The 13362-nt window shown below is 47.4% G+C and overlaps 1 protein-coding gene across 2 annotated transcripts in view; it reads right to left on the bottom strand.

Moving 5' to 3' along the window:
• CPNE2 (copine 2) overlaps positions 1-13362 on the bottom strand; it is a 209703-nt gene that overhangs the window by 118260 nt on the left and 78081 nt on the right. For both annotated transcript variants that reach the window (XM_006267367.4, XM_019497720.2), the window contains exon 3: positions 2159-2338. In XM_006267367.4, the coding sequence (XP_006267429.1) occupies positions 2159-2338 (180 nt within the window). The remainder of the gene's footprint in view (positions 1-2158; positions 2339-13362) is intronic.

Below are 13362 nucleotides of genomic sequence, written 5' to 3'. Positions count from 1 at the left end.
ATACCCTACCAGAGTTGGGCTCCCCAGCCTTCTCACCAGCCCCGATTCTTTTCCAAGGAGTGACATTGCAGGCGTGATCAGAATGGGCTGATCCACCTGCAGTCACACACACACACAGCACCCTCCTTTAGGCTGTGCATGATTCATGGATGAGAATCTGGGATATCAGCCACCAAGCAGCAGAGGAGTTTTCAGCCCAGGTATAAACGAATCATTGTCAAAGTCAGGATCTCATTTAACAAGTAGGTCACTTGAATTTGGGTTCTCTCCAATTCATGCCACCAGTCCAGCAGCAGGCTGCAGCCATTCCAGTCTCATGCTTTGACTTCACTATGTTTCACAGCCTCAGCAGGGTGTCAGGTTTGGTTGGGTGACCTTCAGCACAAACCTGCGTTCAGTGGGGTGTGTGCTAGCTGTTCAAAAGGGAGCCCCTGTTCCCACTCGATCAATAAGGGAGCCTACCCCCAGCACATTATGGGGCACTGCTGTTGCTGGAGGTACCACTTCTTTGATGAAGCTTAAAGACAGGGCGTGCTTGTCAAATGATCTCCTAGAACCAAACCCCTCCCCACCCTACCAGGAACCTTAGCCAGAGTGTCCTAGTCAGGATTCAGCTCGATTCCAATCCATCTATAACGGGTTAGCAACCTCATGTAGCGATGGGCTGGGTGCTTGTGACCTGGCTGCAGAAAAGGGCTCCCTATCCCCCACCTCTGATCCCCTGCTGTTCCAATCCACTTCCTTCCCTGTGGCCCCCCCCCCCCCACTTACTAGATGCCACTGAAAGCTATGGTGAACGCCAGCATCAAATGGTAAATTCAGTGGTGAGGGCAAAGAGCAGGAGGCTGCAAGTGTCTGCCTTAACATGGCCCCTTTAAATCTGAGCCCTCCCTGTGACCCAGAATCAGACCTTTGCAGACCAGATCCAAGCTCTTAGTAGGCTGAACCTAGCCTGAGGGCTGTCGATAGCCAATCCCTGGCCTATAAAATTCATCTCTCCACTTGCAATGGATGAAGTCATCTTCACATGTTGTCCCAAGTGCTACTGAACTGTTTGCCCTGTTCCACACCAAAGGCAGGTGCATTGCAGTGGTACCTGAACTGATTCTAAGAGTAGGATTTTCAGAAGCTCTACACACTGACCCAACTCTGTTCCACTAGTGTCAAGTGACTTCAACAAAACAAAATTAGGCCAAAGCTGAGCCTTTTTTAGGCAGGGGGAGGGAATCACGCCTTGGGTATGCAGTACCCCAAAAATCTGTGCAAGGAAAATGTTGGCAGTTGCAAAGTCAAACTCAGGAGTTAAGAAAGGTCAGAACTATAGTGGCACAGGCAACCCAAGGTCAGGTGAAGTCTTGTATGTATTCTTTATGCAAGGGTATTAATAATCACATGATGAAATATGTGATGCTTCTTAAAAAAAAAGTCACTGTGTTAGTCTACTCCCTCCCCAGATCCCTCACCATGCTTCTGTCTCTTCTGCATTTCAATCTAATGGCTTCCTCTGGGTTGACAAAAATAATAGCCCTGAAAAAAAAAAAAAGGAGAGGGAAAGCCTCTCTGCCCTCTGTTCTGGTGCCACAACACACCAGAACAGATGGGTGCTACAACCAAAAGGAATGTCCTGCTGAGCCTTTCCATCCAGAAGCTGAAGCAGTTACTGTACACAAAATCTCAGGAAAATTTAGCTGCCAAATTCTTATAAGTCTGAGCTTGTGTAAATGGAGATTTTTCCAAAGCTTATCAAACTTGGCCAGGTTTAGCCATTTTTATTCCTCAGATACAGAACAAAGATACGGGACAGGCATCTCCACCTGCCAAATTTTGAGCCCTTGCTACAGTCAATGGGCATCTGAACCACTGCATGAATTTTTTGTTCATATGGACAGAACAAGGCCTCTCCCCCTAGTCTCAGAAACAGCAGAAGCATTTTTCTTGAAATTTTCCTGAAGAATTCAGACCAAGGCAGATACTACATGTGGACCATTTCAGCCTGTCGTTAAAATGCAATCTTCTAACGGAAAGTTCTGTGCCAGACAAGCTTAACTAAAGTCAGCCTTACCAGTTCCTCGTGTGTCTGGCATGCCTCTGGAATCCCACTGGACAAAGACCCATGAATCCCCATTAGCTGCTGGCATCCAGCTCACTAGAGACTCACCGTGCCCAAGGTGCAAGAGAATTCCCCCAGGAAGTCATGTTCATACAGTTGCATGCTGGACTTGTCCTGGTCAAACAGGGCAAACTTTAGCTTCTGGACTTCTTCAAAGTGGTAGTCAACGACAAACTTCTTGGAGAAGGCAGGGTTGAGGTTATTCACAGCTGTCTCTGTTCTGTCAATCTGTGAGGAGAGGAGGTGTTAGAGCATTCAGGCCAATCAGGTACATATACCGTTTTCCTCACTCTGTCACTGGCTTACCTCTGTATTTCTTCCATGTAGCAACTATTAATTGGCTACAGAATTAAGGTCCAAAATAAGCATGTAGTATTCAGGATGCTTGCATACCTGTGCCTACTGTGCCTGGCCTAAGTCAGCCCATAAGCGGATCCTGTGAAAGTGAACCACTAAGCTTTACAAGGGTGGCGACTCCTATACAAAGCCAGAACACAGTTCTGCAGGACTAGACTAACCACACCAATCCCTCCATGCTATGGGCTTGATCCAAATCTTATTGAAGCCCAAAGAGCCTTGGCATGAATTCTGAATGTCTGTACATTAGGCCCTGTTTGTGCATTATGCCTAGATCTAGGATCTGTATAAAAATATAAATCAATCCTTCAAGCATGCCCCTCCCCATCTGAATATCATTCCATGAGGTATTAGCACTGCAACCCCTTCCACAACCCTGGTAGTTTGCAGAGGCCTCCACAGTACATCAGCTAAACAAATCTCCAACAAATGTGTGCACAAGGGAGCATTTCACTCAGATACACCTGAGCCCATAAACTAGGGGTGGGCAAAATGCAGCCCACAGGCCATATTGGGCCTGCCAATTGAACCTATTCGGCCCACCAGCTACTTCCAGGAGCCTGAGGAGGGAAGCCTGCACCCCACACCATTTCACTCTGCCACAGCCAAGGCCAGGCTGCACAGCACAGACTCATCTGCACCCTCCCTTCCCCCCTGCCACCCTCGATACCACCCAGCTTCCTATTGGTGCTGAAGCTATGCAGTCTTGGCACCCTCCTCAGGCTCCTGGTGGGCTGGATAAGATCAGTTGCACCCCACTCCCAACCCTCAAGAACTCACCAAAACTCCTTAAGTAGCCCTTCAGCCCAAATAATTGCCGACCCCTGCCATAAACAGTACCTCTGTACATGTCAGTGACTAATGTTCTTCTGTTGCCATGAAGGAGAACCTGCATCCACATGGCTTTAAAGTCAGGCCAAGGTGCCACAGCAGAAACAAGCACAACTTGCCTCAAAACTTAACAGAGGCAGAAGTGTTACTCCCCTCAAATGCTCTGACTCAAAATGAAGAGAAGACCTGTGTGGCTTTCACTTCCCAGGGTTACTACACAATAAACACATTAGATGCCATTTCCATGGCTTCAGCAGTGTTATGAAGGACACTATGCTACAAAGGACAAGGCTAGCAATGCTAATATTCAAGAAACATCAATAAGGTTTGCTGTCTGAAATAGCTCTCAGACCAATGAGACTGGGGATAGGGTGAGAGAGAGAGCATTTGGAAGGTGGCGTGGGTGGGTTTGATACATGCTGTAACTACATATTAAAGCAACATATGTCACTTTGTGGCTTTTATCCTTCTGCATTGTGCTGCGATGTCTGGATTGTGTGTACATGCCTCAATGAATTTTAAACTGACAATCCTGGAAAGGAAAAGAAGTGTTAATCTGCCCTGCTACCTATACACAGAGGTTCCCCATCCCTTCCCTGCTGCTGATTCTTGACCACAGCAGTCATATTGAGGCAGCTTTTTATATTGCCAAATGGCACTGAAAGCTAAGAGGGGAGTTATGATGTACTTGGTGGGTGAGGCAATACAAGAGAGTGTGTTTTACCCAACACATCCAGTGCACTGGACAGCAGAGAAACAGCTAAGAACAGTCCATTCTGTTTTCAGCTCCTAGAAATGCACTGTGCTACAAGAAGACGGCAAAAGCCAGATGCACAATGGAATTAAGGGACCTAAGTCTTGAAATCAGTGGGAATATCTAGGTGTCTAAATGCCACTTTACAACAGTCCTGTGTTCTGCAGTTGCTACCAACTCATCAAAACACCAGAAGGTGGGTGCTGTCCCTCACCCCCATACAAAAGGATCACATTAAAATGACCTTCAACCAAGGGAAGCCTGTGAGAGCAGAGCTTGTAACTTCAGGGTCCTAGAAATGTCTAGACCAGCAGCACAGATCTTGCCTGATTTATGGACAAGTCACATCTAATTTCTGATTAGTGACTATGGCTATGAGCCAAACATGGCCTTCACTTTCATCCATGTAGCCTCCTCCCTGACGTCAAGTGAGCCAGGTAGGTTCAACTAAATGCAGTTTACTGTTTACTAACAGAACCCCAGATAACATCGCAGAGCAGTCCTTCCTGATTTACTGTGCTCCTGTGTTCAGAGAAAATAATCTCCAGATAATTTAGTGCAATTGATGTGTTTAATGATCCAGACTCAGTCAATTTCATCAACTGGTGACCCTTCCATGCTCAATCAGTGACACATGTTCCCAACAACAGACATGATTCAATACTAAACAGACCCCTGGCTTCTTCTTGAGAGGCTAAGCAAGTAGGGCAGCTGCCTGCAAATCATCTGCAGGACATACAGGGAGTGCCAATACCCTTCTGTTGCTCAAAGAACATGCCCCCTTCACCGGGGTAACTCCCCTTCTGCTGCATCCTATGGCAGTAAGCTGACATCATCCTGTCCTATCCATCACTTAATACCAGTGTTCTTAAAGCATTTTTTAAGAGTGAGGTCCCCCAGGACCATGCTGCACCTGGAAGGAATATGAAAGGGCTGTCCAGCACTTTTTCAAGCTCCAGATTCTTTTTTTCTTGAAATCTCTCTAGAAATGCCCCCTCCCTGCCACCAGTGTCCACATTACACACAGATTCACCAGTACACCAGGAAGGTTCCTAGCCCCCACCGGCTCCAAAGTCTTTGTAAGCATTTATCAGATTGTTGAAAGGAGGAGCTCCAGGGCCACCTGCATGGCCAAGAGATGCAATTTTACCATTACTGAAAAACAGTCTAATCCATAATTAGGCTTTTCAAACAAATGGCCTAATTTTCATAGCTGCTGAGAACCTGCGACTTACTGTAGATGCCTAATTCAGGTACAAACTTGTTCAAAAGCATCAACCTTAATTCTCCACACCTGGCTACTAGGGAGACATGAGCCTTAGAAACACTTACAGCTAGACACAGGGCCAAGAGGTTGCTAATGCTGTGCCAGTTGTTCCTTCAGTAGGCAGAAGGGGAAAGACATCTCTTTAAAACAAAAGAAGGCTGACTATTTGTGCCTGATCAGTGCAATTATGGTGCACTAGAATTACTGTCATCTCAGCATTCAGTTCTGGGTAACACACACACCAGAGAGTCAGAACTTCCCTCCCATCAGAGGCTTTGTATCTTCTTGTTACTAGGAAACCATTTAAAACCTCAGCACAAAGACTCAGTAAGAAGCTGGTTTGCAGTCCAAAGGCACCACCTGAGCTGATCACAAGCCATGGCCTGAACATCCTGAGCCAAGTATACCATGGAGGCAGGCAGGAGCTGCACAACCTTACTCTGTTCTCAACCAACCTGCTCCAGGGATCTCTGCATAGAGCTGTGGCCAGAAGGGATAACAGAAGTGAGGGCATTAAGCAATGGAATAACCAAGGAACTAATTCTGGAAGACCACTCTTGACTGAGGAGGCAGCTTCAAGGAGATTCTTTTCAAGTCTTCCTAGTGCTGACACACACCAGCAAGATAATTCTGTTTGCTCTAGCCAGGATATAAAAGAGGGGTTACAGCACTTGAAATATGGAGAATTAGGGACCGAGACAGGGAGGTGGTCTAGACAAAGCCTTTCTGTTGCTGAAAATTTGCCAATAAAGCAACATAAAAAACTTTTCCTCTTGCAATGAACCCAACCACTAACACTTGGCTTCAGTCCCCTTTGGGACTGCCTTTTGGCCAGCACAGCATATCTGTAGTTTCTGAAACACCCAGTTGTCTTAATTAAAGAGGGGCTTAATGAATATGACAGGGCCTTTTAGTTCTCTTTTGACCTCATTTCACTGACTATAGGGCTGATGCACGTTGGGTTTTACATTTTGGGACAGACTAGTCGTTTTTCCTTTGCAAGACCCCACTGGTTAACAGGATACCTGGAGAGCAGTTTTAGCACTGCTTGGCCACTTGAGTCCTTTCTGGGTCACCCTTATGAAAAGTTTTCTATGGTCAGGAAGCTGCATTATCCCTCCTTTCACACATTTTCTTTAGCAGCAGAACTCATTCAAGCCTCAAGGCGTAAGAGGGAATAAACAAACCCCATATGAAGCCTCTGGCGAGCCTTCCAAGTAGCTCAAAGGGGCTTGATTGGGTATGAAAAAGAGAATGGACACAAAATGCAAAAATGTTCACCCAATCTCTATGGAAAAGCTTTTGCCTGGCTGGCAAGAGTCACAACTGCTCCCCCTCCTGTTCTGTGTGGAAGTTGCGACTAACACTGGCATTCACTCAGCTAGCTGCTAGGGCTGTGCTTCGGACAGAGCTTTGGATCTGGAGAAGCTTCGGACGCTTCAGGGTCCAAAGCAGCACATCCGGGTCAAAGTGCTGGCCTCGTTAGGCTTCCCGAAGCAGTTCAGAGCTTCTGAAGAGCTTCGGAGCCTCCGGCCATAGGATGTAATGGGGAAACAATAAAATATCTATAATTTTGTTGTTTTTTATCTGATTTGGATGAAATTTTTAGGGGTGGTAGACTCTGCAGAGAGTATGAAGCCTGCCAAGTTTCCAGAAGATCAGTGCAGGGCTTTGGGGGGAACAGCACCTCAAATTCTTGAAAGCAAAACTCATGTCATGTCTAGGCGTTACAACATAGTGGCATGAAAACTGCAGGAGTGGTAGCTCTTCCTGAGGCCACAAAGTCTGCCAAGCTTCAAGAAGATCAGTGCAGGGGTTTTGGGGCAACTGTACCCCAAATTATTGAAAGCAAAACTCCTGTCACGTCTATGTGTTACAACATAGGGGGGTCATAACTGCAGGGGTGGTAGCTCTTCCTGAGGCCACAAAGCCTGCTAAGTTTCAAGATTGGTGGAGGGGTTTGGGGCGGGAACTGCCCCTCAAGCTGTGGACATGCAAAATTGGTGCCATGGGAGCTTGTGGGACTGACTGTTTGTCATGGGGCGGGGAGGGGAGACACTATTACAGGCCTGGCTACTAAGCTACTGTGTTCGCAGTTACCAATCAATCAATCACGATTCACTCAGGGACCCGCTCAATACACAGGACCTAGCTACTACATAACGATTTAACGAGCATCAATTAGCACCTACTAAACCAGGCTAAGGAGAGGAAAGAATCAATACAGACAATCAAATGCCCCAAGACAGACATAGTCTTGGCAGGAGTTTTGTCTGTCAGCAGCTTGGGATGCAGGGCCACGGACTCCCCCTGCACCGACCTCCACAGCTGGCAGGCATCACAGCAGGGGCCACCATCCCTGCAGCTGTCACCCCGCTACGCCTTAACACACGCAGTGTCACCCGTGGCACCAGTTTTGCTTGTCCGCAGCTTGAGGTGCAGTTCCCCCCAAACCCCTACAACGATCTCCTTGAAACTTGGCAGGCTTTGTGGCCTCAGTAAGAGCTACCACCCCTGCAGTTTTCACCCTGCTATGTTGTAACACGCAGCTGTGACACGAGTTTGGCTTTCAGGAATTTGGCCTACAGTTCCCCCCAAACCCCTATACCAATCTTTTTGAAACTTGGCAGGTTTCATACTCTCAACAGAGGCTACCATCCCTGCATGTTTCATCCAAATTGGACAAAAAACAACAAAGTTATAGCTATTTCATTGATTCCCCATTATACCCTATGGCCGGATCTCCGAGGCGGCTCCAAAGCTTCCGAGCCGCTTCGGCCGGATCAAGGTGGAAACTCGGTCCGGAGCTCTGGATCAGATCGCAGCCATCTGAAGCGGCTGGATCCGAACCCGGATTGGATCGCTGCCGACTCGCACAGGCCTACTAGCTGCTGAAAGTGCTACTGTAAGTTTGTTTGTGCTAACTAACTTAGCTGTAATAGAACCTGCCTTACAAGAAAAAGTGACAGCTTTCTGGCATTGTCTGCTGTTTTCCTATGCCCGTGTATGCCCCAAAACACCTCAGACAAAAGCTAAGGGGGATTTAAATTCAGCTGAAGTCAGTTTGCATACAAGCAATGTCCCAAGGACTGAAAGCTGAGGGAAGGGTCACAAACAGATGAATGGCAAGCAGTTCAGGAGGTTGTGCCATGTTTGCTCTTCTAAGACCTTTACTGTTCTGGAAGAGGAAATACGCAGTCGACAGCAGTTATGAAACTGGGAGGACCTGCAAATCCCAACAAAAGCAGATAAATCACACTGAGGAACCCACAGGTTGTGCAGCAAGTCAAATGAGAGTTGACTTGGAAATACACCCAAGGGAAAATAAATGGAACACTAACAATAGGAGGGAGAAATAGAGGAGCCAGTGGTGGTGGCTCTCCAGACCATCAGAGACCTGGCAGCCAGAAAGGAAGACATGAGCTTCCACTGCACTGCAGTATGGCAGAAAGAGGCCAGTGCAATTTTGGGTACTATATGCAGCAATATCAAATCATAGATCAGGAAGGTGACAGTCTGTCTCTGTTCAGCACAAGACACAGCTGCAGTGAGCAAGATACTGCACGCTGTTTTCAGAGCTTTATCAACAGAAACAGCGTCTGTCTTTCAGCCAGACCTACAGGTCCTAAATGATATTGTGGCTCTAATGCTTAAGCACTGTGTAAACATGTGGTGAGAGAATCCCTTCCTTCACGAGCTTCAAATATGAATCACCAGGACAGAGGAGGACAGGGAGAAACACACATTTACAGTTTGGATGCTGAAGTACAGATGGACCAAGGTGACTGGCTCAAGGTCACCCAGGAAGTTTGTGGCAAAGGGACAGACCTGGACCAGAGGCCTCAATTCCACTTCAGCCCCCACCCCACAGGTGTGGACAACTAAGATGAAATTCAGAGAAGAGGTTGTAAAAGGTTTTCACAGACCTAGAGACACATATTAATGAGGGAAAATGTAAAGCATGGCTTGCCTATACAGAATTACAAATTAGGAAGTGATGGCTATGATATAAGAACCATTTCGAAAAGTTTGAAGGGTTCAGATGCACTGGAAGCAGAGGAATGAACCTGTTGTAAGAAAGTACAGTCAGCAATAAAGAAATATATTTGAGAAGGAAATCTAGGCTAACTTTAGATATGCTCACCAAATCTACCAGGCTTTGGGATGCAATCCTAAGGGAAGCTGTAGAAGCCCCACCACCAAGAGAATTTAAGATGGAACAGGACAACGTGCTACAGAATGAACCATGCAAGAAACAATCCTGCTCTGACAAAGTACAGTGGATGAGGTAGTATAACAAGTCATTTTTTTCCAGTTCACTTGTATTATTCCAGTAAAAGTTTGCTGGGCTATTACACACACACACGATTTTATCTGAATGTGCTACTTTTCAGTGACTAGAGACAGTGTCTTACGAGACAGTTAGTGAGTACCATGCCTCTGACTGATTAATACCACCCTAGCTTGTGCCAAAAGCTTCCCGATTCACAGGGGCTCCAGTCCTGACATGTTTTTCTTGGCTGCAGGTGCTGGAAAATGGTGATGTTCTGAGCCCTGTTCGACATGCCCTAGTTGGAACTGTACACTATACAGCAACAGCTGCAGCATCTGAAAGGCATCACTGTTTAAGTTTGCACAGCTGAAGCTAGTATTCAGGACCTAGACTATCAAGGCATATAACTACCAGCTTGCAAGAACTTATTAACTGCCTGAGCCTTTCTGCTCCTTGTTTCTCCTTTCAGCCAGTCACTTTACAAGCTGCGCAAAGCAAGATCCAGCTATGGGGAAGGAGGAGGCCCCAGGTCCTGGGCATGACCACTAAAACTGCACTCTGCCAGGGTCAGGGAGGCCTGGTGGGACTGCTGGCAGTGCAGCAGCTCCAGGAAATGCCAGGACAGAGGATCCCTTTGGTGAAAGGCAGGTAGGAGGCACCATAACGTCCAGCTACCACACATGCACACAGTCTTGGCTAGGGACAGTCCAGACCCATCACGTCTTTGACAGGCCTGAGGCTTGCTGGTTGCAGTGGAGTTGTGAGGCTCCAGGTGAGCTCAGCTTAGCTGCCCGAGATGCCAGCTTTTGGGTTGAAAAACCCTTTGTCAGGCTGAGAAAACACCTGTAGTTGGCGTGTGCATGCGCGCGTGCGTGCTGTTCCTGGATGGAAGGAATAGTAAAGAAGCCAGAGGCTGGTATGCAATGCAGGCAAGAAAACCAGTGAGTGAAAACAGAAATGTGGGCATCAGGGGGTGAGGGACAGGCTGGGGTAGGAGGGAAGGGGTATGTAGCAACACAGGTAAAAGTGGAGAGGTACCTGGGGAGCTAGATGTCCAGAAGGTTGTAGTGTGTCATAAATCCAATGTCTATATTGAGTCCATGAGTTTCTGTACCTAGGAGTTTGATGAAGTGAAGTTCATAGACCCAGCTGTGAAAAGTGGTTTATAAATTCCCTTTCAGGATCAGGCCTAAGAGACTGGAGACAGAATGTTTTTTCTGTGAGAAATGTGCCCCCACAGGTAGTTAGGTTTTCTTGTCTTTGATAGATTCTGGAGTGCAGTTTGTGGGGGTACTGGAGATTGTTGGCAGGTTTTGTGTTTTGAGCTGTAGGAAGTTGGCTTCTAGTGATGAGGTTAGGTTAGCAAGGTCCAGTGCTTGTTTGAATTTACAACCCACTTTTCAGAGCCGGGCCTATGAACTTCACTTCATGAACCTCCTAGGTACAGAAACTTATGGACTCAATATAGACATTGGAATTCTGACACACTACAACCTTCTGGACATCTGACTCCCCAGGTACCTCTACACTTTTACCTGCACTGCTTAACCCCCCTCCCCCCGCTCCACCCCAGCTTGTCCCTCACCCCCTGACGCCTCCATTTTAACCAGCTGGTTTTCTTGCTTGCATTACATGCTCGTCTCTGGCTTCTTTACTATTCCTTCCATCCAGGAAAAGCACACACACCAACTGCAAGTGCCTCCTCAGCCTGGCAAAGGGTTTTCAACCTGAAAGCTTGCTAAGATATACTTCTCTAACTATTCAGTTGGTCTACTAAAAGATACCAGATTGACCCAAAGGACTTTGTCTGCTAGTGACAAGTCCTTAGACCAACACCCCTAGCACCTGTCCCCATGGCCTCAGCAGGGCCTAGCATGCTTGCAGTTTTCACCCCGCTGCGCCTTAACACACACAGTGTCACCCATGTCATGAATTGTGCTTGTCAGCAGCCTGAGGTGTAGTTTCCCTGAAACCCCTGCACTTATCTCCTTGAATCTTGGCAGGTCTAATGCCCTCAGAAGGGGCTACCATCCCTGCAATTTTTATCCAAATCAGCCAAAAAATGACAATGTTATAGGTATTTCAGCAATTCCCCATTATAGTCTCTGGTTGAATCACTGCAACTCTCTGAATCAGCGCTGAATCTTCCAAAGCTGATTTGGCTGAATTGATTCAGGACAGTGATCCGAATCAAATCACTGTCCTCCAAACTGGCTGAATCCAAATCCGAATCGAATACTTCCCTATTTGCACAGGCCTAGAAAACATGTCTTAAAAGCAGAGAAAAGAGAACCCAATCTCAAAATTCACAACAGAATCTGAGCTCTGCTGGATACAGACAAAAGTATCCAATCTAGAATTGGGCTGGGACATGCCATCACCATTGCTCAAGAAAAATCACTTGGCAGTTTTGGGGGTTTGTTTGTTTTTTAACAACCAACCAACCATCACTCAGTTTTCTCTCGCATCTAAGTTTGCTAATCCCTCACTACCTGTTTCATTGACCTTGTACTGGATACAGGAACATGGCAGCAAGTGCTGCAAAGGTAGATCTAAGTCATGGGTGGGCAGAGTCCAGCCTGAGGGCCAGATTGGGCCCACAGTGGACTCCATTTCCCAGCAGCCCCTACCCACATTGCTGTAGCTGGTTTCCATGGAGACCCCAACAGCAGCAGTGGTGACAGTATGGGGCCAGGGCTTCCATGGAGACCGGCCCCATCAGCACTGGCAGGGCATGCAGTTAGGTGGGGAGCTGCTCTGGGGCTGAGATCTTACAGTGGTGACAGTATGGAGCTCTGGGGCAGAGCCACAACCCGCTGCCCAAACACCCTGTGCAGGGGAGTGCGGGCAGTGGATTGTGGCTCTGTCCCAGCTCTGGACCACGCTGTCACTGCCACAAGATCCCAGCCCTGGAGCAGCTCCACACCCAACCGTGTGCCCTGCCAGCACTGCTGGGGCCAGTCTCCATGGAAACCGTGGTCCCACACTGTCACAGTACCACTGCTGCTGGGGTCTCCATGGAAACCAGCCACAGCAACATGGGCAGGGGCTGCTTGGAAATGGAGTCTGGCTGCTGGCCAGATCTGACATTTTGCCCACCCCTGACCTAAATCACCTTCTCACACACACTGTATTACTGGAGCAGTGAGGGCCAGGATGGCCTCTAGCATAAATCAGAAAAGTTCTGACAGTGCAACTAGTCACTCCCACAGGACCATCAACTACTTCAGACTAGGCAGAATGTAGCAGATAGGCCCCACCCCTCGTCTCACCACACACAATCCCAAAATGCCTCTTCCACCTAGAGTTGGGCCTGCAAAAAGGCATTCCAAAAGCTTTGTCCTGACCAGGGCACTCATGTTTCTCTATGGCCTCCTGCAGGCTGATCTAGTGATGAAAAGAGACCATGAAACCAGACTTGAAGAGGGGCCTGCTTCTGTTAGCATCTAATAATATCTTCACAGACAGCTTAGTAACATGATTAGACTTGAGGGGGCCCTCACAGGATTCAATTTGCCTCATTGTCTGCAGTAGGGCTGAAGCTTCAGAGCTCAGTAACCCTAGATGCAGCAAGAAATGTCCTATGCATAATTTGAAAGCAGCTGGAAGAGACCAGGACAGCCCCCATCTCATTCTACTGATTTGCAAAAATCTCGCTAAACAACAAACCACTCTTACAAGCATGCCTTAATTAGGATGCTGAAGACACTTATTAGCCCTTCAATTTAGGAGGCCTTGAAATTACTACCTTCGAAGTACTGCTATTTAAA

The sequence above is a fragment of the Alligator mississippiensis genome, chromosome 10, assembly GCF_030867095.1.
Source record: "Alligator mississippiensis isolate rAllMis1 chromosome 10, rAllMis1, whole genome shotgun sequence".
Classification (NCBI taxonomy): domain Eukaryota; kingdom Metazoa; phylum Chordata; order Crocodylia; family Alligatoridae; genus Alligator; species Alligator mississippiensis.
This window is presented reverse-complemented; position numbering and strand designations above follow the sequence as displayed.